The 27587-nt window shown below is 48.0% G+C and overlaps 1 protein-coding gene across 5 annotated transcripts in view; it reads right to left on the reverse strand.

Annotated features, from left to right (window-relative positions):
- Nucleotides 1-27587, reverse strand: part of LOC126521592 (E3 ubiquitin-protein ligase SHPRH) — a 314627-nt gene that overhangs the window by 118639 nt on the left and 168401 nt on the right. For 4 of the 5 annotated variants that reach the window (XR_008610294.1, XM_050170285.2, XM_055065744.1 and 1 more), the window contains exons 15-17: nucleotides 24183-24376; nucleotides 18472-18542; nucleotides 9102-9254 (exon numbers count right to left, since the gene is read on the reverse strand). Coding sequence is in view for 4 of the 5 variants with exons in the window: in XM_050170285.2 (XP_050026242.1) it covers nucleotides 9102-9254; nucleotides 18472-18542; nucleotides 24183-24376 (418 nt within the window). In the remaining variant the exon portion in view is untranslated. The remainder of the gene's footprint in view (nucleotides 1-9101; nucleotides 9255-18471; nucleotides 18543-24182; nucleotides 24377-27587) is intronic. The other variant, XM_055065743.2, reaches the window with a different exon arrangement.

Consider the following 27587-nt stretch of genomic DNA (forward strand, 5'->3'; position numbering starts at 1 on the left):
TGACATTGTCCACGTCGCCCGACTCAAGCCCTACAACTCTCCACGCGCGTTGGATATTTAACAGTACCGTGACGGCGCTTTTACCGCCAGGGGGTAGTATTACGATATTGTTACGTAGGAAGACGCAGACGAAAAGCTATGTACAAATATATTTACAAGGAAAATACGCTGCGCTTGGCCAAGAGGCAACAGCCCGCGCTAGCTTCTAATCGTCGTCGTCGTCTTCACACTGCTGGCCTTTCGTGATCGCGCATATTGTGCCGTAGCACTACCCCCGGCTGCAAAAGCGCCGTCCCGGAGCGACTAAAGATCGGACTCGGAAGCAGTGTAGTAGGCCTTGAGCCTACTGACGTGTACGACATCACTAGATGCCACAGGAGAGGACGAGGTTGAGGGCACAGGAGCAATTTCGTAAGTCACAGGCGTCACCTGGCGCAGCACGCGGAAGGGCCCTGTGTATCGCGAAAGGAGCTTCTCTGAAAGTCCGACGTGACGAGAGGGCGACCACAGGAGCACGAGCGCACCAGGTGAAAACTGTACGTCACGATGGCGGGCGTTGTACTGACACTGCTGAGTGGTCTGTGAGGCCGTCAGTCGAGCACGGGCAAGCTGGCGTGCATGGTCAGCGAGGGCGATGGCGTCGCGCGCATACTCGCTTGTTGAGACCGCAGCAGGAGGAAGTGCCGTGTCTAGGGGCAAGGTAGGTTCGCGACCGTACAGTAGATAAAAGGGAGAAAATCCGGCGGTGTCGTGCCGGGAAGAATTGTACGCAAATGTTACGTAAGGAAGGGCAATGTCCCAGTCGTGGTGGTCCTTGGAAACGTACTTGGCCAGCATATCGGTAAGAGTACAGTTTAACCGCTCTGTCAGGCCATTGGTTTGAGGATGGTATGAAGTAGTCAGTTTGTGTTGAATGGAGCAGGAACGCACAATGTCAGCGATAACTTTCGAGAGGAAGTTTCGACCACGGTCAGTAAGCAGCTGTCGCGGGGCGCCATGAAGCAAGATAATGTCACGCAAGAGAAAGTCCGCGACGTCAGTGGCGCAGCTGGTAGGGAGAGCCCGAGTGATAGCGTATCGGGTGGCGTAATCAGTCGCGACGGCTACACATTTGTTCCCAGAAGATGACGTGGGAAAGGGACCGAGCAGGTCTAATCCAACACGAAAGAACGGTTCCACAGGGACGGTGATCGGCTGGAGATGACCGGCAGGTAGCACCTGAGGTGTCTTCCGACGCTGGCAGGGATCACAGGCAGCAACATAGCGTCGAACGGAGCGAGCGAGACCAGGCCAATAGAAGCGGCGGCGGACGCGGTCGTACGTGCGGGTTACCCCAAGATGTCCTGAAGTGGGTGCGTCATGCATCTCAAAGAGCACAGTCTGTCGTAGCTGTTTTGGCACGACAAGAAGAAGGTCAGAGCCGTCAGGGAGGAAGTTCCTTCGATACAGAATGCCACCCTGGAGGACATATCGGCGAACGGATGCGTCGGTAGGTGTAGAGCGCAGACGCTCGATAAGTGCTCGCAGCGATAGGTCTCGGTACTGCTCATCGGCGATGTTACCGAAGGCAGAGACAGAGAAAATGCCGTTGGGGCTACTACTGTCGGCGTCGTCAGGCTCGTCGACCGGGTAGCGAGACAGGCAGTCAGCGTCCTTGTGTAGTCGGCCAGATTTATAGGTGACAGTATACGAATATTCTTGGAGGCGTAAGGCCCAGCGACCAAGTCTTCCCGTAGGATCTTTCAGTGAGCATAACCAGCAAAGCGCGTGATGGTCTGTGACAACGGAAAAGGATCGGCCATATAAGTATGGGCGGAATTTCGCAACCGCCCAAACTAGGGCCAGACACTCACGCTCAGTGATGGAATAGTTGCGCTCCGCGGGTGAGAGGAGCCTGCTGGCGTAAGCGATAACACGGTCGTGGCCACGCTGGCGTTGTGCCAGTACTGCTCCAATTCCGTGACCGCTGGCATCAGTACGGACTTCGGTAGGCGCAGAAGGATCGAAATGGGCCAAAACGGGAGGCGTTGTGAGAATGTCGATTAGATGAGAGAATGCAGAGGCCTCGTTATCGCCCCACTGGAAAGGAGCGTCTTTTTTCAAAAGGTCGGTTAGTGGTCGTGCTATGGCGGCGAAATTTCTCACGAAACGGCGGAAGTACGAACAAAGGCCGATGAAGCTGCGCACATCCTTGACACACTTCGGAACAGGGAAGTGCGTAACAGCATGGATCTTGCCTGGGTCCGGTTGCACTCCGTTCGCGTCAACGAGATGTCCAAGGACGGTAATCTGGCGACGGCCGAATTGGCACTTCGATGCGTTGAGTTGCAGACCGGCTCGCCGAAAAACGTCCAGGACTGCTGAGAGGCGCTCGAGGTGCGTAGCGAACGTTGGGGAGAATACGATAACGTCGTCCAAGTAGCACAGGCACGTGGACCACTTGAAACCGTGAAGAAGGGAGTCCATCATGCGTTCAAAAGTGGCAGGGGCGTTACATAGACCGAACGGCATCACTTTGAATTGATAAAGACCGTCGGGTGTGACAAAAGCAGTCTTCTCGCGGTCGAGATCGTCCACGGCAATCTGCCAGTAGCCGGAGCGAAGGTCAATAGAAGAGAAATAGCGAGCACCGTGGAGGCAGTCAAGGGCGTCATCAATCCGAGGCAGGGGATACACGTCCTTTTTGGTAACCCTGTTAAGGTGCCGATAATCCACGCAAAAGCGCCATGAGCCATCCTTCTTTTTGACCAGTACTACAGGTGACGCCCATGGACTATATGATGGTTCAATAATGTTCTTGGCAAGCATTTTGCGAACTTCTGCGTGAATAACTTGACGCTCAGCTGGTGACACTCGATACGGGCGGCGATGAATAGGAGGGGCATCGCCGGTATTAATGCGATGTTTGACAGCTGTAGTTTGGGCTAAAGGACGATCGTTAAAGTCAAAAATATCGTGGTAGGAAAACAGAACGCGGTAGAGTTCACGAGCGTGCTCGGAGGGCAAGTCGGGGGCAATCATTTTCCGTAAGTCAGCGATGGTACAATTTGCCGACTGCGATGGTAGAGGAGTATCGGATGAAGTGTCGTCTACTGCAATGGATGCTACTGAGTGATCTTCGAATGAACAAAGCTGGGCCAAAGACATCCCACGTGGCAGCACTTGTGTCGTCAAGCCAAAGTTGACCACTGGCAGGCAGACGCAATTCGCCGTAATAGATAAAACTGTATGGGGTACTGTGATCCCATGTGTAAGGAGGACGTCTTGCATAGGAGCCGCGATGTAGTGACCGTCGGGGACTGGTGGGGATGACACTAGGTCAACGTAGGTCAGTGCCGAAGGTGGAAAGCGAACGAAGTCGGCGGAACTGAGGCGACTGGGGTGTGGTTCAGCAGGATCCAGAACAGGCAGGTCAAGGCGGAGAGTACTGGCGGAACAATCGATGAGAGCAGAATGTGCGGAAAGGAAGTCTAAGCCGAGGATGATGTCGTGGGGACAGTGGGCGATGACTGTGAATAGCACGATTGTTGAGCGATCGGCGAAGGAGACGCGGGCGGTACACATACCAATTACGGGGGCTGTTCCGCCATCGGCGACACGGACAACAGGCGTCGTGGCGGGCGTGATAATTTTCTTGAGCCGGTTACGAAGGTCAGCGCTCATTACGGACAAATGCGCCCCAGTGTCTATGAGAGCAGACACAGAAACACCGTCGACTTGCACGTCAAGAAGGTTCAGATGAGTGGGCAAAGTCAGTAGAGGATTTGGCGGCGTAGGGAGCAATGCAGCGTCACCTCGAGGCGCTGCATCGTCTAGTTTTCCGGCTGGGAGCGGCGTCCGAAGGGAGTCGGCGAATAGGCGCGACGGGGCTGGGGAGAGCGAGATTGTCGTCGTTGGGGCGAAGGCGAACGAGAATAGGGGCGGTTCGTTGCAGGAGAATCAGTGGCGGCATTATCGGAGCGTGCGGCATAGGGACGAGAAGGGCCACCTGAGGGGCGAGAGTAGGCAGTATAAGTAGGCCGGCTCGGGGAACTCCAGCGACTACGACAGTGCCGAGAAATGTGCCCGATTCGATGGCAGTGGAAACAAATAGGCTTGTCGTCAGCAGTGCGCCATTCAGATGGGTTGCGGAAACGTGGTGGGTAAGAAGATGCGGGACGGGGCGAAATCGAAGAAGCCGGGCGGGTATTAGGGCGATGGGCCGAGCAGATGGTGTGAAGACCCATGTTTTCAAACTCCTGGCGGACAACTGCCTGGATCAGTGAGACCGTGACTGCAGGTGTGTTGGTGGGACTGGAGTCGAAGGCAGCCGGATAGGCGGCCTCGATCTCACGCCGGACGATCCTGGTAACATCGGCAGTGTTGTTGGGACGAGGAGCGTCGGCACAGGAAGATGTCGCTGGGGTGTTGGGCAGACGGGCAAACTGCTGGTCAATACGTCGGCTTTTGGCGAGTTCCAGGCGGCGGCACTCTCTTATAACAGCATCCACCGTCGCTACGTTGTTGCAAACGAGCAAGTTGAAGGCGTCATCGGCAATGCCTTTGAGGATGTGGGAAACCTTGTCTGACTCAGTCATGTGGGTGTCAACTTTGCGGCACAGAGCCAAGACGTCCTGAATGTACGTGACATAGGGCTCTGTTGACGTCTGCACACGGCCGGAAAGCGCCTTCTGCGCGGCAAGTTGTTGACCGTAGGGGTTGCCGAACAAGTCTCGAAGCTGTGTCTTAAGTGAATCCCAACTGGTGAGCTCATCTTCGTGCGTGCGATACCAAACTCGAGGTGTGCCACCGAGGTAAAAGACTACGTTGGCGAGCATAATAGTAGGGTCCCACCGGTTATTGCGGCTGACGTGTTCATACAGGCTGATCCAGTCATCGACGTCTTCCCCATCTTGGCCCGAGAATACGCCAGGATCACGGGGAGCGGGGAGAGTGATGTAGGTCGTCGAAGTGGCAGCAGGTGTCGGAGCCGGCGGAGTCGGGTTGTCGTCGCCGGGAGCCATGAAGGAAGGCTCGACGTACCGTCCACTGCGAAGCTCCGTGACGAGGTACAGGGAACCCAGCACCTCCACCAGATATGTTACGTAGGAAGACGCAGACGAAAAGCTATGTACAAATATATTTACAAGGAAAATACGCTGCGCTTGGCCAAGAGGCAACAGCCCGCGCTAGCTTCTAATCGTCGTCGTCGTCTTCACACTGCTGGCCTTTCGTGATCGCGCATATTGTGCCGTAGCAATATTATCGGGAGATACTCAAGAGAGGAGCTGCCGCGAGAATGACGAAGTTGGTCTGTGCCTTGGTGTGTGCGAGTGTCGGCCTGGCTGCCTGGTTCCAGTGTAAATAGCCTGTAAATAGCCTCTTTCGTCTGTCTTTCTACACGTAACAATATTTTGGTGTTCACCTAACTTCGACTCTTTCGTGGTCAATGCACATTGCATACATATGAGCTAATACTTCAAGACCATTAGGGTACATAAGACGCAAGTTGCATAATTCTACTAAAGACATTCGTAAACTAGCTTATCTAACATTTGTTTGACCTCAGCTTGAATACGCCGCATCCGTCTGGTCTCCCCATCAGAAATACTTGATCAAAAAGCTCGAATCTATCCAGGATAGGGCTGCGCGTTTTATTTCACATTGTTATGACTATAACAAAAGCATAACACAAATTAAACTCGACCTCTCACTACAGCCCTTGCATTATCGTCATGATATAGCCCTGCTATCATTATTTCATAAATATGTCCATAATACAGCACCATCAGTCCTGCCTCTTGAACCTGCTCATTACAGGTCACACTGGCTGTACAATCAGTTCAATTTCATGCGTATCAATGGGAAGACTAATTCATTTAACTACCCCGCTCTTCCAAGAACCATTCGCCTTTGGAACAATCTTCCTAATGGCATCGCTTATGAGAGTGACCAGGAAAAATTCCAGCATCTTCTAGCAACGCATCTTTCAAAGTCTACATAACCTAAACGTGTTATTTTTTCTTGAGTTTCCTGTTATGACTATGCTACTACCCCTTAAATACTGTTTTATTATAGCTAAATATTATCCCGCTCGCTCTGTAACTCTACTGGTTATATTTTACTTTGTGAAAATTTCTTGTTCACTGACCTCCCGCGTTCAAAAGCATTCGGTCTTTCTTTTGCACAATTTTTTAACACTACATTACTGCATGTTAGTGCATTTCTTACACTGTATCTTTTGTATATGTATTCACATATGTATTCTAATTATTGTGTAACCTTTGAGTGCACTCTCCCCCCTTACACAAAGCCTCTAGGGGCCTGTAAGGTATCTTTAAATAATAAAATAATAATAGTTGCGCAACAGACGTCGCCGATTTTCTCCTCCAAGACGTCATTCTCCACGACGGTGCACCTCGACAGTTACTTACAGACCGCGGCCGCTAGTTCTTATCTCGAGTTGTCGACAACCCCGCTCTTGTGCCACTGAGCACAAGCTGTCCACCGCCTACCACCCACAAACAAACGGTCTTACGGAATGTCTCAACCGAACAATCACAGAGATGCTGTCGTTGTACGTCTCCAACGATCACCGCGACTGGGACGCCATGCTAGCTTATGTGATGTTCGCGTATAACTCGTCCCGACATGACACCGCAGGGCCCTGTGGCGAAGCACGCCAGAGCACATGATGGACGGAGGAGGTACTTGCTGGAGGGGTTTGCTGGAATGTGTCTTCAGGCATAGTTGAGCGTAGGGTACAGGATCGAAGTTCCAGGATGGACGTTGTAGGCTGAAGCACCCTCCACCACTGGTAAAGGTGTTTATTAGTCGCCAGCGTTTGGGACTGACCGTTAGAGCAGTGTCTTGTGTCATCGATCTCAGGGCATGCGGCTGTTATGAGAGATGGGGTTGGGAGACGCAGAACAGCACAGCAAAGAGATTTTAATTAGACTGTAAACTCAAGAACTCAAAGCTCAATTGACTCAAAATAAAACTCAATGAAGGAATGGTAACACTTATGTAACCTAAACGTGTACTTATCCCTGTCTATGATAGTCCTAGGCGTTTTCTATGTGAAAGTCAGGCAACCCTAGCCTATGGCTGCGACGCTATCAGAAAGGAGCATTCTTACAGACTTGTGTTGCCGCACGTATCTTCGATGCCTGATGCGTGTCAGATCTTCGTCATAGTCTGTGTTCTCGCCGACTCCGTAAACGTTGCTGCCTTGGTGTTGACCAGTCGACTCGTCTGTCTCTGCAGTGATGCCGGTGTCCCGAACTCCATTGGTGATGTGGCACCCCGGCCTCACCGGTTAGGCCTAACTCCAGGTTCTGCCGCCCCTTCTTATTCGAGTGCCGACGAGACGCCCCTGGGACTATCATCAAATATGCTGGTCTGCCTCTGAAGGGTGATCTTTCCTGGAGTGCCTGGCACTGCTGTGAGAGGCTGCAGCAGGTTCAAGGAGCCTCCCTCCAACGTCACTGAAGTCGACGGCCACACCCTGGACTGCCAGCGTCACGGACTTGACTAAACCTTGTGGGGATGCGCGACTCTCACGCGTCCCCTGATATGTTGTTTTCCCGCACGGCTCGCGTGGCCTGGCGCCTGCGGCGGTCGGAGTGGTTGAGGCGCAGTACGAGAGATGGTGCGAGTGTTGCGCTGCTAACGCCGCCGACAGGCGGGGTTACTTGGGCGCCGAAAGACAAGGCGCTTCGGCTCTTTGGTTCGGGACAGCAACCAGTGCGGACATGCTGTGCCGCGCGTGCGCCGATCCATGCTTCTGCGAGGCCGTTTGGCGTGGCCGCCACCGTTCGCCTGACCGTACGCGCGAACGACCAGGTGTTGGGATCCAGCATGGGGCGAACATATTCGCTCATTATCCGGTCACGGTGAGTCGGACTTCTAGATTTGTCGCGCGCCCATCGGCATGTTTTGTGGGTAGCAACTCGGCTAGCAGGCAACATATGAAAGGTGCAATAAATGCCCTTGTGATTGTTTGCACTACTGTGTTGTCGTTCCTTTGTCCCAAGAGTACGGGGTGAGAGAACCCCACAACCTCCATGGCTCCCGTCGCCAATGCGATACTGACGCTACAACCTTCTTGGCCCAGAGCCACGTCGATAATGCCAGCTCGGTGCCGCTTCTTGCTCGATGACAGCTAGGGTCATGCGCCTCGAGGGCTCGTACGGTTCGGACCGCTATGTGCACATCATCCTCTTCTTCCTTTCGGTGCTGCATGCCTCTTACATATGACAAGCAGGGCACAGACTCCCGATTTTAGAACTCTTTACCGCGGGTGCCAAACGAGGTCGATCCACCTGGCGCCAATGACTGTAGTGCTGACTGTCGCATTATGCGCGTCCCCCACATTTTTCCATCGCTCAGATTGGCCTTAATGAGTCGATAACCCGCAGAAATCACCTCCCGTAAAGATGAAAAATCCCTAATGTTTCTTGGAAAAAAAATGGTAAGCAGAAGTTTCTAAGCAATAGAAGATTGCCATTAAGCACAGTATGACCCACTATTAAACTGAAAACCTAATTGGTATTTAGGACAACTTCACTATTTCTTCAGCTTTGGAGGGAAAAAAAAGCACTTGACTCTATTCTACTGAAATTCTAAATCTAAAATATATTTTCCAGAGCTTCATATATGAACTGAGTTGCTATCAGTGCTGGCATATACAAACTTTGTGTTCCCTTTATTAAGAGCAGAGTATACTATACATCTCAATCCCCAGATACCTAAGTTACTGATAGCTAGCTAGATTCTTGTTATGTAATCTGCGTAGCCTCTTGAGCATGTACAGCACCATGTTTCTTGCACAAAATATGCAAGCATAAAAGCTTGTGTTAAATTTTCTGCTATTCTATATTTGATTTGATATTCAGCTTTCTTTCCCTTGATTCGATTCAATATTCGATTCAAAATGTACTACACGATATTTGCACATCCCTAGTTACAAGACATCTGAGCCCAACGTTACACAGATCACCAAATTCCTAGTTCACAAGCACTTAGCACAGTGAAAGAGCGATGCAGCAGTCTGGTGACGTGTACCGACCATCTCTAGTGTCCCTCATCGAACAGTTGTCAACAAGTAAAGCACACATCACCTCCCATGGCCTAAGGACGTTGACAGGCAAAGGTGGGGCATCCTTGCCCACCTCCTCGATGGGGAGATGGACTTCCAGGCGGACAGTCGCCATCTCAAGTTCATCAAGGGCTCCCACAAAATCCCTGATGTTCATGTATACTGCTCGCATTGCCTGGATAGAAGAAATAAAGATGGCCTTCCAGCAACAGCCCTGTGAGCAGCAACAGATTAAGCATGTAGGAATAAGGCGTCTTAAATCACAACAGTCCGGCTGATGGAGGTTGCTGTAGAAAGTGTTGATAACTGTATGCAACTGCAGCTCTAGAATGCAACACAGCTGTCTCCATATAAAACCGCACACTCAATGTAAAATGCAACATTTACAGAGTAGAACCCATTTATAATGAAATCCATAATTCCACGTAAACCGGTTGTTGTATTGGTAGTTCATGACACGTGGACTCGCCATTCAAAACGCCCAAAAATTAACGGCACTGCAGCTGGAATCAGCACTTACAATTTGACACCACTTTGGTTAAAAAAGAGAATTTTCGGTACCTTCATTTTTTGCTCATCATGCTTTTCCACATCTAGCAGCAAGTTTCCGTTAAAACGTCATTTGTATGCAGTTTGTATGCTTTATTAGATTTGCCATCATTAGTTCTGTATAATGTCATATTAGTTTATCTTATATTATATTTCGATCAGTTTACTTTCTTTCTGTTAGTACTTGTTTGTTGTGTGAGTAACAACCTTACGTCCTTGCTGCATTTACGTTAACCTGATTTATTTCTTAAACTTTGTACAGGAGATCTCCCTACAGCCCAGAGCTTTGGGACCTCCTATTGTACATTTTTTGGCTTCTATATTGATACATGTACTTATCTTTATCGGGCAACCACGTTTGGCCGCCTAACAAATGTTATCGCACAGCGCGGGACGCGCCTGCATGTATCCGAAGTTTCTGGAAAGTTATCGATGCTTCTAACCGCTTTCTGTTGTCGCCGAACCTTATGCTATCTGATTTCATCGCCTGACGCGAATGGTGTAGAACTTTGTGGAAGGCACGCGGGTCCCAACGATTAGTCTGGAACATTCGACGATTGATGTATAAAAGCCGACGCGCTTGACCCGTTGATCAGATTTTCGACGATCGCTGACCGTGTTCGCCGCTATCATTGCGCTATAAGCGTAGCCTGTTTTTGTGGGCACAGGTTCGCCCAATAAAAGTTAGTTTTGTCTTTCACAGTATTGCTACTGTGTTCGTCATACGTCACACTACGTGACAATATTTTCACAAGTGAATGAATCAACAATCTTCTTCTTCTTAAAGAACGAAATGCAAGCGACATCGTAAGTCCTTCGAATCAAACTCAGCCAGTTCCAGTCACCTCTTATTCTAAAGCTACGAGCGCGTCCACCGCCACTTTTTCTTAGAGACCTTGTAATTAATTTTGCTGTCAGCAGGACATGAGTGGATCCCGCAAAGAATAACAAAACATTCTAGTTCACTGGAAGCAGGAACAACTGCGGCGTACCATCATTTTACAAAGGACTTGTCATTACGGTTGCAGATTTGGTTATGCACAAACCGAGAGCTGTGAAGATAAATTTTTTTTTGTTTCTTTGGCCGAAAAAGTGTGACATTTGAAAGGTAGAAAGCCATCACAAACTGTTATCAGCAAAAACGTAAATGAAGCGACGACACACCGTAAGCACCGACACTGCAACTTTGTGTGGCAGCGGTGCGTCGTGCTGCATGAATATCGATAGCACCCCTTGAATGGTCATTGGTTCAAATTGGTTTCAATCGTCCAAATAGAGTACATAATGTAGTGCACACGGTACCACGCAGTGAACTGCGCAAGAACGAGAGTGCCACCGCCATAGCTTCTGAGATTGCACACAGTGTTACCAAAGTGCAGCACAAACCGTGCACTAGAGTGCTGCTGTCATAGCCTTCGAGATCAAAAGCCACGGCCACTGTACACAGTACTGCATTGCTCTGATGCATGCTGGAGACATGCCTTGAAAGCACGATTACACTAGTATGGTTGAAAGCAAGCGACTTTCCATGTGGCTTCTGAAATGCGTGCACAGTGCTCACTCATCTCAGTGGTCAACTCTTCACCGAGGTCGGAGTGGATCAAGGGGGGAGGGGGAGGTCACACATCCGTGCTTCGGAACTTCACGTACGCCATCTTTTTATGCAGTGACCCGGCTTTAACCCTTAGACGATCAATGACGCAAATATACGGCACTGCAAACAAGTCCGAAAATGGTTGATGCCGTATATTTACGGCGCTGTCTGTACATTTAAAAAGCACACCAATTTCCTAACTCTTTCTTTTTTGTCATGTGCTGCCACTATGTGGGGATACAGGGAATTTTTTTGCGCACCTTCCTCTCTTGGTTTTCGTTGCATGGTTTGTTTTAGCACTAGTTTTCTCCCGCGCATCTATATACTACCGCTTGCGCATTGGCGTGCGCACGGGCGGGCGGCCGTTTGGATTTTGTTTCGCGGGCGGTTTTGGCTTTTTGCGCTTGTGAAACTGATGGCTATCTCTTTCCTAATCACTCAAAGGGCAACCGCTTGTTTCTCGCTCATTTAGTGCTCACAGGGGTGCGCATAGGAAGGATGCCGCCGTGCATGCGTTTACATTTCTTTTCTTTTTTTAAGACTCGCGAAAACTAATTGCCCTAGCTGGTTGGCAATAAGATGAAGATTAGCGGAAGTTAGTCACACGTGTTGGTTTTTTTTTTTGATGGGCACACAATCAGTTTTCTTGAGTGCGCACACCCACGCAGTTCGATTACGCTATGGATGTACAGTGCTCACGGAATGAAATAGGACACGGAGCATTTAGTAGAACCCTACATATGTGCAAAGTACGCGAGAGCACCATGTCATGTCGCTAGGAATTTGGTCACCAAAGGTGAAGAGGACTCCGATGTAAGTGTACGCGCCACAATTACGTCGATAAGACACGAACTGCAGCCGGTTGAAACGAAAGTATGCGCATTACTTAGCCCTAAATTGACGCGTTTCATTCCGTGAGCACTGTACGTATTAGTGTAAGAGCAGGAGAGAGAGAGTAAAACATCTTTATTAATAATATTTGAATGGCGAGAGCAGTGTGGGAGGAACCCTCAGTCCAGGGTCCCTAAGATGATTCCGGCGATGTTTCAAGCCCGTTGTATCACAGCTCGAAGGACCTCGGGAGGTCCGTCGCGGAGGGCATCGTCCCACAGCTTTTTGTTGCGTAGGGGGTAAAGGAGAGTTGGCAAGGGAGGAAAGAGGTTTGCAGTGCACTCAATCATGACGTGGAAGATTGTGGGTGAGCTGCCACAGCCAGGGCAACGATCTGCATAACAGTGTGGGTAGAATTTATTGAGAGAGACAAGATTTGGAAAAGTTGCAGTTTGTAACTGGCGTAATGCCACTGCTTCCTCCAGCGAGAAGGACGGCGGTGGTGCTGCGTGGGTGCGACGAATGCATGTATAATGACGGAGTATGTCTTTGTAACGGAGCAAGGAATCCCCCCACTCTGAACTAGTCACCTCATCACACCGAGTCGCCCGGAGGGAAATTTCTCAGGCAACCACATGTGCGCGTTCATTACCCGGCAGCGAGGTATGACCAGGGGTCCAGAGTAAGTGGATGCGGGGAGGTGTGGTTGGTGCATCTTGTGGGATCTGTTTGAGAATTTGGTGCGCCGCTCTCGGGATGCCATGTCCTGATAGGAATGCCAGGCATGCCTGTTGCGAGTCCGTCAATATATACACTTCCTCAGGAACACGGATGGCGTATCAAATTGCAACAGCAACACCGAGAATTTCTCCATAAGCGGCATTTGTTCTGCGCATTGCAGCAGAGTCTCTCAGGGATTCGGTGCCATCCAAAACTACCGAGGTATAGCCCTCTTGAGTGCGTGATGTGTCCGTGTATAAAGTATGTGTTTCCGGGATGTTTGCAAGTGCGTGGCCAATGTATCGTACACGGGCTTTGCGCCGCCCTTTGTCATGCTCGGGGTGCATATTACGTGGCAATGAATGAATACTTAGTGCTTGGCGTATCACTGACGACAAGATGGTTGGACGGGTTTCAGACTCAAGGGGTGGGATAGAGTATCCTAGCCGTGTGAGAAGATTGCGGCCAGTAGGAGTGAGTAGGAGGCGCTGGCGATGGCTGACCCAATGTGCCTCTAGCAGCTCGCCTAGTGTGTTATGTGTCCCTAAGTTAAGGAGACGGTGTGTGGAAGTATAATTCGGGAGGCCATGGGCCAGCTTCGTCGCTTTGCGAATCATTGCATCTATGCGAAGTTGTTGCGCTTGGGTCACAGGCTGAAATGGGAGATGGTATGTAACGCGGCTGATCACGCATGCCTCCACCAAGCACAGCAGGTCCTCTTCTCGAAGGCCCGAACGCCTGTTGGAGACCCTCCGGATCACGGCCAGAATTTGCTCAATCTGTCTGGATAGAAGGGAAACAATGTAGTTTCACCTGCCATCCGCTTGGACGTGTAGGCCGAGGATACGAGCATGATTAACCTGTGGTATCGGTGTGCCATCCACGTGCACAGTGATAGGGGGAGTAGAGGAACGGCTCCAGGGGCGAATGATTATGAGCTCTGACTTTTCCAGAGCACATCTTAAGCCGCATTTTCTCGAGTACTCGGAAACTGTATCGACTGCTTGCTGCAGTCGGTCCTGGATGGCTCCGTCGGAACCCCGTGTCGACCAGATAGTAATGTCGTCCGCATAAATAGCGTGGGCGACATTAGGGATCTGGTCGAGTAGCTGGGGGAGCCCTACGAGTGCGATATTAAATAGAGTAGGGGAAAGAACAGAGCCCTGGGGTGTCCCACGTCCTACAAGGCGAATCGTACCGGATCGATACGGTCCCATTCCTCGAAGAAATGTGTGGATATAGTTGTACATACGAATTCCACAGTGCGAATGTGCAACATTGCGAAGTATGAGGTCATGTTCAACATTATCGAATGCCCCTTTTAGGTCTAAGGCGAGGAGTTCTCTCGTTTGGGCGCATGACTGAGGTCCTATGACTTCCTCCCGCAAATTGTAAAAGCACATCTTTGGCAGACAGATGAGCTCGATATCCAAATTGAGAATGAGAAAAGAATGATTTTTCTTCGAGGAAGGGCTGCAGATGCCGCAAGAGTAGATGCTCCATGAGCTTACCAATGCAGGATGTTAGGGAGATGGGTCGTAAGTTTTCAACCTTAACAGGCTTGCCTGGTTTGGGGATTAGTGTGATGTCGGCGTGTCGCCATGCTTGGGGAAGCATCCCCTTGCGCCAGCAATCATTGAAGATATTGGTGAGGTGGTTAATATCCGCGTCACTGAGGTTACGAAGGGTGGCGAATCGGATGTGGTCGGCTCCCGGTGCTGTGTTGGGGCGTAGGTCTTGTAGGACCACCCGCACCTCGTCAGATGCGAAAATCTGCATCGAGCAATTCGTTCGCCTCGCCTACATAAGGATAGTCAGGGTACTGCGGCGGCGGGCCTGTGGGTATGGAATGCTTCTCTAGCTCTCTGAGGAGTGTCGAGACATCGTCCCTGCACTCGTGCATTAGGATGTGCAGCTGTTGAAATGTTTTTCCCTTTATTGTGGTGGGATCTGTGAGTGAGCGAAGAATCGACCACGTTTTTGCTGTGCTCAATGTGCCTGAGAGGCGATCGCAAAATCCTCGCCAGTTATTCCTCGTAAGGATCTCTGCATACTCCTGAGATTCCCGTGTAATTTGATCTATACGTTTCCTAAGTTTGCGGTTGAGGCGTTGTCGTTTCCATCGTCGTGTCAACCCTCTGCGGGCGTTCCAAAGATGAAGTAAATGCGTGTCTATGTCTGGTGTCTCAGTTGTGGTGCACAGTGTGCTCGTGGTGGCCTCTAGATCTTGTGCGAGAGAGTCAAGCCAGCGTTTGTACCCTTGGCGCTCAGGTGGGTCCTGGCGATGTTCCCTGATTTTCGCCCAATCCGTTATACGCACATTTCACTCGGGCCTGCGCGCACCCCGTAATGACAAGGTGGTCGCCACAATGTAGTGGTCACTACCAAGGTGCCCCTCTAAAGGCCCGTGCGCAACGACTGGGCCAGTATTGCGCACGAAGGTAAGGTCAGGGCAGGTGTCACGAGATACGCTGTTGCCTATCCGAGTGGGGTGCTCTGGGGCGGTAAGCAGTGTGTATCTCATGTTACAGATGGCATTCCATAAGCGGGTCCCTTTAGCCTGCGATTTAACGTAACCCCATGCAGTATGCGGAGCGTTAAAATCGCCGGCCACCACACAAACCCGTCCAAACCTACCAAATTCTGTTAGTAGGTGCTGAAAACAGTGCATTGAGTATAAACAGACTCTTGCTGCGTTTACCTTGCATAATTATTTCCAATATTTGGTGAGGAATGTCAATGTTAGTGGTATGCATGCAACATGTAACATGTTTCGAAACTAAGGCTCCCACAAGAGGAGAGACATCCGAGAGCGTGTTGTAGCCGGATAAAGAAGGGGTGCAATTGACTTCCTGTAAGACGATGACATCGGGAGGGTTCGTGAATGTGGCAATATACAGGGTGTCTACCAAGTTGACATTTCCAAATTCCCTGAGTTTTCCAGGTTTTCCCTGAGCGCCATTGCAAATTCCCCGGAGTGATGCAGAACTATGGTTTATGTCAAGACGGACTGAAACCATATCGCCCGATGCTGTCACTCTCTAGTAAGCACATGAAAACAATAAAAACATGACTTAATCCAATTTGAATACTAAGGAGCAGTGTTTATGTTATTCAAAAAGAGATTAGCATGGGTTAGTAAAATGCACAGCAAATAAAGTGTCTTCGAAAAAAATTGCAAATAGGGTTGGACATTATCCAATACGAATGAAAAGGAGATGCATATAGAAGCAAATATTTTCGAATATGAGCTATTTCTATCAACTGATAGCAACCTCAGTGGGATGAGGCCCGAACTCTGTCACAAATGAGATTCTCTCTCAACAGCTCGTAAACCTCAACTGTCCTGACATACTCTCAGCCCGCGCACGACGCCCGAGTATTGTGTTTCACTGCTTTAAAGAGTTTATTTTGGTTTGGATGAGGGACACCTGCACCTCGGAATCAGCCAAAACTTTATTTTTTGAGCTCAAGCTCCTTCAAAACGGCGGCAGCAAGCTTCCATTCCCGTTTATTCCTCAATGCGTAGGTCATTTCTCTTCTTGTCCACCTTCCGCCACTCATTCGCCCCAAGGACCATTTGGAGCATCTTGGTCAGTTGCGCAGTCCACGACCGATTTTTCGAACTCCCTAGGGGCCGCGAAAATGTCCGAAAAATCGGCCAGTTGGAAAAAAATAAATCCGTGTCATTTACTGCTCTTAGGGGCTCAAACCGCCACAGGCACGTTCGAAAACGCTCTGAAGGCCTGTCGGTACACATATTAGGCATATCGGTGCTTCTACTGGGACAGGAAATACCGGGTGCCTGCGTGTATAATTAAGGAAAACATACTGTGCTCCGTGGTCCCTTCTCATGTTTGTTATGCTTCACTGCAATATGTTTCCGTAAGCTTTACCAAGCAACATTTCTGTAGAGAGGCAAAGCTGACTTTCAGGACCCAGCATTATGCAACGCACCGTGTTTTCTAAGTTTCTAAGCCAATCGCGAGGACCACAAATGTGGAGTCCGTGCCATTGCTGACAGCAGCTAATTCTTTCAATAAAAAACTCGGCACCCAACGGCAAGAAGCTTCATAGCAAACGTCGAAGCAGCTAGGCCTAGCGTTGCCGCAGTGGTGGCAACGGCTGCCAGCGGATCTGCGTGCGAGAATGCCGGTTCGAGGTGGCGAAGTAATCAAAATGGCAGTGTTGGTGCCTTTGATTATTGCCGCTTCGGACCTGCGGTCACGGCAAAACGTCCGGAAATTCGGACGGCGAAGAGTTCTTGCGTCGAAAATTTCACACGTTTCTATACGTTGACTCTATGGGGTACGTGGCGGGGCCGCGAAGCCGTCCAAATTATCGGGAATGCGGAAAGTCGCTCGTCGACTGTACACTGGCAACTCCTCCTGCCGACGACAGGGCATCAAAGACGATTCCATTACGATTCCTATCTTTTAGTCGATCCAGCATTACCGCGACTTTCGACCCTTTCAATAATATTGCCGCTAATTTTCCCTGATAGAGGCCCAAATTCCCTGAGTTTTCCCTGACTTTTTCCAGACTACTCAAGATCCCTGAGAATTCCCGGTTTTCCCGGTTTTCCCGGTTGGTAGACATTCTGAATATACTGCTGTAGGGAACCTCGTTTTCGGCGGAATCCCCTACAATTCCACTGCCACACCACTAGTTGCTCCGCGTTACGCGGCACCATCATCATCGCGAGAGGAAGAACATTTGAGGCTTGCTAAATATCCTCGTGTGCGGATTTTCAAAGCCTTGAACTATGTGCATAAAAATGCATAAAATTTTTAATTCCGATAAGCTTATTTCCTTTTTCATTGTTGTTATTCATGAATGAAGAGTGCATATATACCAACTCAAAATATTTTTTTCGCACTTTACGGTCACCCTAGAAAAATTACGGTAAATTTTTTTCTAAATAAGTCCCTAAGAAGAATCGCAATCTGCTATAAAGAATATTGACCCTGGGCGGTCGCATATGTCGAAAAAAATCGGCCCTCAAAGGGTTAAGTGTTCCTTCTAACAGTAGGGCGCTTTTGAAGATGTTTGTTATATTTAAACGCAGTTTCCATAGACAGGGTCAGAAAATTGTAAATACTGAGAAATGTTATTGCTATTACCGATAGATTGTTATATGTGGGATAGTTATAAGTGGGTTTGACTGTAATACGAACAACCTTTCCAAAAAAGGCAACAACTTATGGATGCAGCTCAACAATGTGACAAAATATGTTGGCTCCTACTAAATGCAAGCCATAATTTGTATTGGCATGAGGCACAGTACAAGACACTGCTGTCTGCTCATTCTTCCAGTGATTAGTGGTGCAACCTTATGATGAGTAAGCTACAACAGGCCAGCAGGTGCTCTGCTAGGCCTATCAGCTTAAGAAAAGCAGACTGGGCACTCACAAATCAGACAGGCAAACATTATCCCTCCCTCTCAACATGCTTAAGTAACAGCGGCTTCATCCCAAAATATGTCACTATCGCAAGCATAGTAGCTATTAATACATGGCATGATGAGTCACCAGAACTTGAATAAAAGTGGAACAAAGCTGCCTTTCAACAAGCATTTGCGATTTCCAGGGGCTTTCCTGTGTAAAGGAGTGCTATGTAGCATACACTATTTGCAGTATATGTTAGAGACATATGTTACAGCATATACAGACAGATATGTCACTACTTTAACACTTACCCGAAATTCTTTCTTCAAAGCAGCAAACAGCTGGACATGCACCTGACCATCACTGCACAGGGCTGTGTCACCTACGCAGGGTTCATACAGAACATTCAATTCAATATACAAGGACAATTCAAGACGATGAGCAAAACGAGAACAAGGTAAAAGCGGGACCGAACGTTTCAACAAGTAGACTTTTTCAAGGAGACATATGCCTTCCTCGGCACAGTATATATGGGTAGAGTTCTTCTAAAGGGGAGAGATGGTAACACGGGTGGGTGCGGCAACGACCAAAGGTGTAGAATTGAGAATAAAAGGGTGTCATACACAAGGCCGGTGACACAGCCGTGTGTCAGCCGGCGTGTCAATGGCCATGTGCACAGCACCCCTCTGTTATCTGCTTTGCTGGAGGTAGTGAGCTATCATGTCTCTGAATGAGATAATAAAAGGAGCAGCATAAAACGGTGCCCACGACGAACAAAATACTGAAATGGAATAAATATATAACTAAAAGAAAAAGAAAGGGAAAAGAGAGCAAAAAAACAAACATTAATAACGAAACTAAGTATTGTTGCCTATAGCTTGAAATTTAGCATAGCGAATAGACTCTAATGCTCACTTTGAAACGTTTATGCCTATTGGTTGCAATATCTTGAACTTAAAGGGCCCCTCACCAGGTCTGGTCATTTTGAGCTGACAAGCGCAGAGCATACATTGAGTGATAACGATCGTGTCTGCAAAGTATCTGCGTGGCTGACTTCACACTGCCAATGTGAAGATATCGACATGGCAAGAAACTGTATCTTTCATCACCAACTCTCAAATTCAACAAAATTATTTCTTTCTCATTCAAATGTGGTTTTCCCGGTTGTCCGATAATTTGGAAAATTCTGCAACTCCTTCCGTGTAAGAAAAATTCATCAGTTATTGTACTTATTTGCATAAAATATCGAATTTCAATACAGCCGAACCTCAATATAATTAATTGATACTTTGTGGGGAGCACACGCGCCCATCTTCCCCCGCGTCGTCGGGGTCATGTCGAGAGCTGGCATAGACATGGGAGAGGTGCACTACGCCCTCTCCCGCTTCTCCCTCGCTCTCACGACGTGCGCGCACCCTTCCTCCCCGACTTGCGGGAAGGTAGCTAACGGGCGAGGAGGACATTCCCCTTGCCAAGTGTGATAGCGCAGCACGTCATGCCACACGCGTACTGGGCGGGCTAACTGCCCTGATCCATGTGACGTCACATAGTGATATATATACGTACGCCGGCACTGAATAAACTGACTCCCGGTTTGGCTGCGTGATGACATTATAACTGGCGACGAGGGTCTTACATACCCACGTAAGCGACGGTCTTGGGCCTGCACGGGTGGACAGGCACAAACGGAAGCAAGCGAGCGGAGCTTTCGTCCAGCTTCAAGGCGCTGTACGGGCTCCCAGAGTACAGCATCGCCCACTGAACACACCTGCTAGCATCTGGAAGGCATGGTCATTGATGCCTTTCATGATGGGCTTGATCGTGTCATTTGCGTCCATAGATGAGTTGACGTGCTTGCAGAGCTGGAGCATATCTTTAATATAACTGGTGCAGGTCTCGTCCTGGCGTTGAGCTTGACCACGCAAGTACTGCTCAGTGCGAAGCCAGCGAATGGCGGGACGGCCGAAGACTTCTGCCAAAGTTGTGAAAGCCAACCAGGTCGTAAAATCGGCCTCATGATTGTGGAACCATAGGTTTGCAATGTCAGTCAAGTAAAAGATCACATTTGTGAGCTTGGCGCGGTCGTCCCATTTATTATAGACGCTTTACATAATCATATTTGGCGAGCCAGTCTTCCACGTCATGGTCGTCTGTGTCGATAAATATAGCCGGATTGCGCTGCCGGATGATGCCAGAGCAGAAGATGGCCGGGGGCACGGAAGCAGCAGCCTGGGATGGTCCTAGATCATCAATTGCAATAGCTGGTGGCAGTGTCCGACTGCGGAGTTCCAGTATGTCGAAGAGAAACCCAGCAGCTCCACCAAATACAACGGGAGTGTTAGCCTAGCAGCACTAGTTCTAGGTTTGTAGCAGTAGGCTGAAACAGGTTGGTGCTATAGCGAAACGTGGAAGCAAGCGCTTCTTGTCATCTTCTTCTCTTTCACTAGCACCATGCCCACTGCCCAGTGCCTTCAGTACAACACATATTGGAACACTGGCCAAAAGCTCAGAAGGCTATTTATGGAAGGAGAAAACTGTCGCAGGTTCCAAGGAATGGTGTTACTGGGCACTGAACCAAAGCTGATGGGCTTCTACTGCACGAGACAAGCTAAATGCTGATGTGACCTGCTTCTCGATTCTTGGCACACCAAGAGCCTCCGACATGACCTGGCACAGCCAGTTGAGACCATCGCACATGGCAAACACCAGCACATCCATTTGAGACTGGCACATGTGGCAAGGTAATTACATGATTCTGGACAGCCAGCAGAATGACCTTGCTCCCATCGCAAACCAACCACACCAGCATGTGCCCCCTCTTAGTACTTATCTCTGACAATCCAATGCACCTCCTCATCCCTCTCTTGGGGCGTGCAAAGGGCGCTTGCAGCAACAGAATCATTTTACTGACTTCTGCTCCTTTCCTGTTAATGCTTTGTATGGTTGTAACATGCAAAACATGGCGACTATGTAGGAGAGACGTGCAAGAATGACCTGTGAGAAGTGGATGGCAGAGCAGCTGTGACATCTCTGGTGCAGTTGATCAATTCACCACTGAAAGGTAGCACCACAGCTTTTAAAGCTGTAAACATCACTTTCATTGCAGAAATGGCAGCAGCCTCGGAGAAATTGTGCAGCAATGTACTGAATATAACAAATCCTGAACAATCATATCTTTAGCACTGATGACTTGTATGCTGCCTTTGCTTATGCAGAACTATGTTTGTACCTTTGCAAGTAGGCATGCTTAGTTGCTCTTGCAGTCGTTTCCTTTTTTTTTATCTAACAATATGGTACCATGACTTCTTCCTCTTGGGCAAATGGCTTCAAGAATTGATGTTGTGATGAAAAGCTTCCCATCACATGCAATGCTATAGAAAGTCGAGGTGCATATATCCACCTTGTAGCCCAAAATTGGACAGGTCTCAGGTGGTTGACTGGAGGCGCTTTCAAACCAGAACTTACACGAACCCAGTACATCTTAACCACATGTTTCTGGAATTATACCCTGATGCCAAATGTAAATTGTGTGATAGAGGAGCCACCCTAGAGCATATACTCTGGGATTCTGAACTGCAGTAGAATCTCGTTACAACGAACTTCGCGGGACCACCCAATTTAATTCGTTAATTTGAATTATCGTAGTACCAAAAAACCAATATTTTCACGTCAGTAATGTAACACAACAATGAAAATTACATACCTTTGCAGCAGATGCGCGTGTTTGTACGTAAATAATAAACGAGAACGCTGGGCACAGTTTAACTAGAATTTATTGCTTGAAGAAGTCTGTAATCTTCTTCTGGTGAGCAGGCAGCAAGCGCTGCAGGACGAACGCCTCCATATCCTCGACCTTCCTCTGAACGTCATTGGAGACATCTTTACAGCGCCCGAGGAATGATCGCGTCTTTTCTAGAAAAACTTAAATATCCGAACTGGAAACAGTCTTTTCCTCTTCGTGTGTTGATCTAGTGTCGGCATCGTCTTCGTCACTACTGCAATCTTCTTGTTCACGCACTTTATTCACGATGTCTTCGTTGGTGAGCGCTGCGGATGTAGCTGTCACTGTCAATGTAATCATCAAAGGTCACCGCGGTGTCGACGGGGAGCTTCTCGGTAAGCTCATTCACAGTGCTGGGTTGAGCTCCTCTGTGTCCTCGCAGTCTTGTGGTGTAGGTGAAGCCTCTAAAAGGCCTGCCTTTCACTAGCAGTTGCTGATCGTGCTTGCCTTCACATTCCACCACGATCCTGTAAGCATTTCTGCAGCTCCACGGATGTTTATCTGTGTGGGCAGCTTAAGTCAAATATTGATCAGGAGGCGCTGCACAAGATGCTTCTGAAATTCAGCCTTCACATATCTGATGATGCCCTGGTCCAAAGGTTGGAGCAAAGAAGTACAATTCGGGAGCATAAATTCAAGTTGCACATTGCTCAATCGCATGTTCACAATATGCACCGAGCAATTGTCAACGATGAGGGTAATTTTCCTGTCTTTCTTCTTCATTGTGTCGTCAAGCTGCAGCAGTCACTGAGTGAACAATTCTCGCGTCATCTACGCTTTTTTGTTGGCTCAGTAGTCGCAAGGCAACGAGACAACGTTTTTCAAGCAGCACAGCTTAGCAGACTTGCCAACAACTAGCGACTTCAGTTTTTCTGTGCCTGTAGAGTTGCAGCAGAACAGAACTGATACGCGGAGACGTGATTTCCTTCTGCCCTTGCACCTGCCACCCTTGAAGTTCATTGTTTTATCAGGCAACAACTGATAAAAGAATGCTGCTTTATTGCCATTGAAAATGTCATCTGGAGAGAAACATTTGATGATCTCTTGAAAGCGCTTGTTCCGCCAGGCAACCGCACTCTCGGCATCTGTTGCCTTTTCTTCGTCACAAGGAACCTGCCACACAATGCCATTCCTTTGCCGGAAGCGGTAGACCCATCCAGCACTTGCATCGAAACCAAAGATGTCCAAGGCGGCTGCAAACTGTAGCGCCTTGTCTTGAATAATCAGGCCTGACAAGGGCACATCATTTTGTCTGGCAGCCTTAAACCAAGTGAGGACGGTGTCGTTGACGTTCTGGTAGTTGACAAGCCGCAAGCGTTTTTTTGAAGGAGCCAGCTGTGACTCTCGATGCAATTTCATGATCTTTTCCCGATCCTTGAGCATTGCTGCCACTGTTGACGGGGGAATATCACGCTCCCTGCACAGGTTGACTTGCTTTCTTCTAGCATTCAGCTGCGTCAAAATGTGCACTTTTTCTTTGAGCGAAAACTGGCGTCGCTTCTTTTTAACTCGGGGGCCAGGAAAACTCATTGTCAGCAAAGCGAACGCACAACACAATCACAGCACTGATAACTTTGCAGCTCCTGCCAACCGCTATCAATGTGGTGATGCTAGGCCTACAACGTAGTAGGAGAGTCCGAACATGGCCATACGCAACACTCACGCTGATGCCTATGCTGCTGGGGCTGTACCCACTGAAACGGGTTCCCCAGCGCATGGCTGCTGCTGCTGCTGCAGGTGATGATGATAGGTGTAAGCCTCAGGGATTCGGTACCGAAACGTCAACGGAACGTCATAATAACGAAGCATCTTGGTGATTACGGGACTAAATTACGTACGTTATTCTGAAATATTCTGTAATTTGAAATTCGTAGTGCCAAAAGTTTTTTACATTGAAAATATAGGCATTTTGACGGGGACTTAAAAAAAATTCGTAAATCTGAAAAGTTCGTTAATGTGGTGTTCGTAGTAATGAGATTTTACTGTAGTTCAGAGGAGAATTGCAGTCCCCTCGGATGATCTAGAGGCGCGATGGAGAGCCGCACTGACTAACTCAGATCTTCAGGACCAACTTTGAGCCATCCAGCAAGCCTGGCAAGCTACCGAGAGACAGGGTCTCTCTGCAACCCCCGGCGCAGCCTAGACCCAGGCCATCAATTGCAGGATAATTAATAATGTTTTCACACACACACACATGTACTTTCAACAACAGAGCAAGCAATGCGAGTATAGAGGTTGCACCTGCAAAGAATGAACTCTTGCTCAAGCTTTTGATGATCTTCTCCAAGTTGCTGTCCCCCCAGTTCCCACGACGGAGGGCACCAAACAGTGCATCCTCCTTGTCTTGGGCCTCCTCGTGTGCAGCATCCTCAGAGAAGCAGAACAGGCGACTCTCGTACAAATTGAACAGCTCGTGCACAACACAGTAGTTGCACCTGCAAAGAACAGGCGAGTGTAACCACTGCAAAACAACCAGGCATAAAAGCAGAGATATAATGTCCTGCATACACACAAGATCACAATGATTTTGGTGCAGCTTTCATAGCAGCACTGAAGTTTTGTGGCTGGGTGGAGGCCACAAGACACAGTGCAGAAAGAAAGAGCAGACCATCTACACCACATACAGTGTGCTTAGGGCTCTCATTTGCTAAAATCATGTAACACATATGTGGCTTTCTTGCACGATATATAATCTCAATGCAACCATTCTCTTAAACACTTCACTCTGTAAACTTTCTGGAAGCTTCTGCAGCATACTAAACCTGTAACAAATTTTAGTAAATTTTAGGATGGCTCTAGTGCCTGTGTGATGGACAACAAATGGTAAAAATGTCTGCTTTCACTAGTGTGCAGCGTGTAGGTCGCTTAGAGCATGAGCATAAGCGTATCTTGTTAGAATGAGGTGTTTGCACTCTATTTCTCCTATTCAATTACAGTAAAACCTCATTAATTTGGATTTCAGGGGACTGAAAGAAATGTCTGAATTAACAGAATATTGATTTATCGAAGGTGTCAAAAAAAAAGTAAACGAATGCTTACCGTATTTACTCGGTTGTAACACTAGTTTTTTTCATAATTTTTATTGCTTGAACTTGACCCTCGCGTTACATTCAATTAACGTCAAAATTTACTATTTTAAAACAAATGTTCCAAATTGTGGGGTTTGTAACGTTACGTTGGCAACCTATACCTTTACATTTTGATTCAGTACATGCACAAGTAGACCGAAATCAAAATTTTTTTTTTATGCAATTGACGCCATTTTCACTGTGCTTGTGACTGGGGTTACGTTTAGGACATTTCATCATCCTGCGGCTTTTTGCACTACGATGCCGTTCATTTGCAACGTTATGCCGATGCAGAGCATTCGGTATGATGGCTGCTTCGAGAGACCAGTAATTTTGGTGGCTGAGGAGCTGGGAAACTGCGGTGCCGGTCAGAAGGGCCTCGTAGTGGCCTGTTACTGCCCTCTAATGAAATGGTTATGCAGTCTATTAAGCAGTACTTGATCTCAAACGAGCTCAACGGTACGGATAACTTGATTCACGGGCGATCACTTTCGGAAATAGTTTTGCTTTCGCGAGACTTTTCTCGTTTCGGCACCGAACCCCTCTAAGTATAGGGCCGGCAGAGCTCTTGGCATTGATAAAGAACTTGGCACAGTGGCAGAAGCACTTGTCAGGGGCACTTTAGGCGTCGAGTCATGCGAAATTTCACCAAAGAGAAATTATCTCCCAAAGTGATCTCCCAAGACTATTGCGCAAGGAAAGCTCCGTGTCCTACTCAGACAACGATGATAAGTGAACTCGTTTCCTAATTTATTCCTTGTATAAAGTACCATTTCTCTTTTCGTTTATCTTGCTTAACATTCGCGGTTTTATTTCTTTTTATTTCACAGACTGAAAAGTCGACCCTCGCATTACAATCGTGTTTGCGTTACGTTCGAGTAAATACGGTACTACATCAACACACTTTTATTTACTGAATGAATCAGCAGATCCTGTTTCTATTTTCCACAAAAGCAGTGCGGAAGCTGCAATTCTCATCATCTCCTGACTGATTTTCAGTGCTAGCAGCGATGAAGGCCTCGCTACATCCTTTGCAGCACAGCCGTGGTGCATGCCTTCATCTGCATGCACAACCGTGCACACATACTAATTATTTTTTCGCCAGTGAGCTGGTCGCTAACAGATCATCTGCCCATCTCAATAAAACTGGCACTCTTCATCTTCAACAGGTTTGAATGGAGTCAAAATGAAGTTATTGTCTGCAGCAACCGCGGCGGACGAAACCGCAGTCGCTATCGACACAATCATGGATGGCGACTGTGCAGTTATGAAGGCACACGGCCAACACGGTGTTAAGCGCGGCAGTAAATGCACGCATAAGGGCCTTGAAGGCATAAAGAAGCGTTCACCCATTGCTGATGGCTAGGGCGATGCGGACTCTGCCACTTCGTTTCAATTGCATGTGAGCACCATTTTTGCTCTTTTGCATCACATATTTGCGGTGCTTCGCGCTCACCAAGCTTTGAGAATTGTCAGAATTAACTGATGTGCAGCCAAATGCGCCTGAATTAGCGAGAGTTTGATTGCATTAAATAATGCATATGTCTCCCAGGACCAGAGGACGAGTCCGAATTACATGATTTTCTGAATTGTCGAGGCTCGAATGGACAAGGTTTTACTGTATCTACTTCTCATCTGTGACACTGAGTGCCAGATCCCAATGATAATAGCAGCACAGTTACTATTTAAGCAGATGATAAAGAGCAATAAATAAAAGGTGAAGACAATCATTACAGAACCTGGGCCGCGGTTTCTCTCCTTTTAACTCAAATGCCTCTGCACCATAAACGAAATGCTAAGAGTACCTTCTTGCCATCAGTTTGCTTCAAAGCTAAATTCTCACAGCTGTGATAGCGATGCTGTACTGCTACTTTAGAAACACACAGTATTTCCAACAGAAAAATAAATAAAGACAGAAGAAGAAAAGTTGCGTTATGAGCCTGTGGTCTAGTTCAGCAAATATTGCACTGTGGAGCAGGTTTGGAACATGAATTGTCTGTTTTGGAGCAGTAAATACGTGTTTTCGACCAGCCTAGTAAAGGTCAATATGAGCGAAATACAGGCATATGAAGAAAAGGTGTTCATTATTTGACTTTAGGGAACACTATTAGGTTGCGGCAGATCAGTTCTATGGAAGACCGAGCAAAATTTGTCACAGAGAAAAATTGTCATCCACCCGACGGTAGCATGAAGCTATAAAGAAAACCCATATGGGTTTATCAGGAACCATTAAATGTGCCAAGAAAAACAGACCTGAAGTTTTTCTGCAAGATGTGCCACTCTATGTTGATAGGCTTGTGTTAATGCTAGGCGAGCTTTTTTTTTTTTTCATTGTGAATAATCAACTAATATTTTATTTTAATAAACTAACATTTGTTACTTTATTATTCAATAAGGTGTCAATGCAAAGGTTGTGGAACATGTCAAGAAATTACTGGTAACAGCGTATATAGCAACCTAGGTCTTGTAGGCCTATTATTCAGCAAAATAAAGCAAGAAAAAGGCTGGAATTTTTTTTTTATCCACGTGACAATGCATTCCCGCACAAGTAATATAAGCAGTCTCAGATGTAAACATC

Source organism: Dermacentor andersoni, chromosome 6, assembly GCF_023375885.2.
Source record: "Dermacentor andersoni chromosome 6, qqDerAnde1_hic_scaffold, whole genome shotgun sequence".
NCBI classification, from domain to species: Eukaryota; Metazoa; Arthropoda; class Arachnida; order Ixodida; family Ixodidae; genus Dermacentor; species Dermacentor andersoni.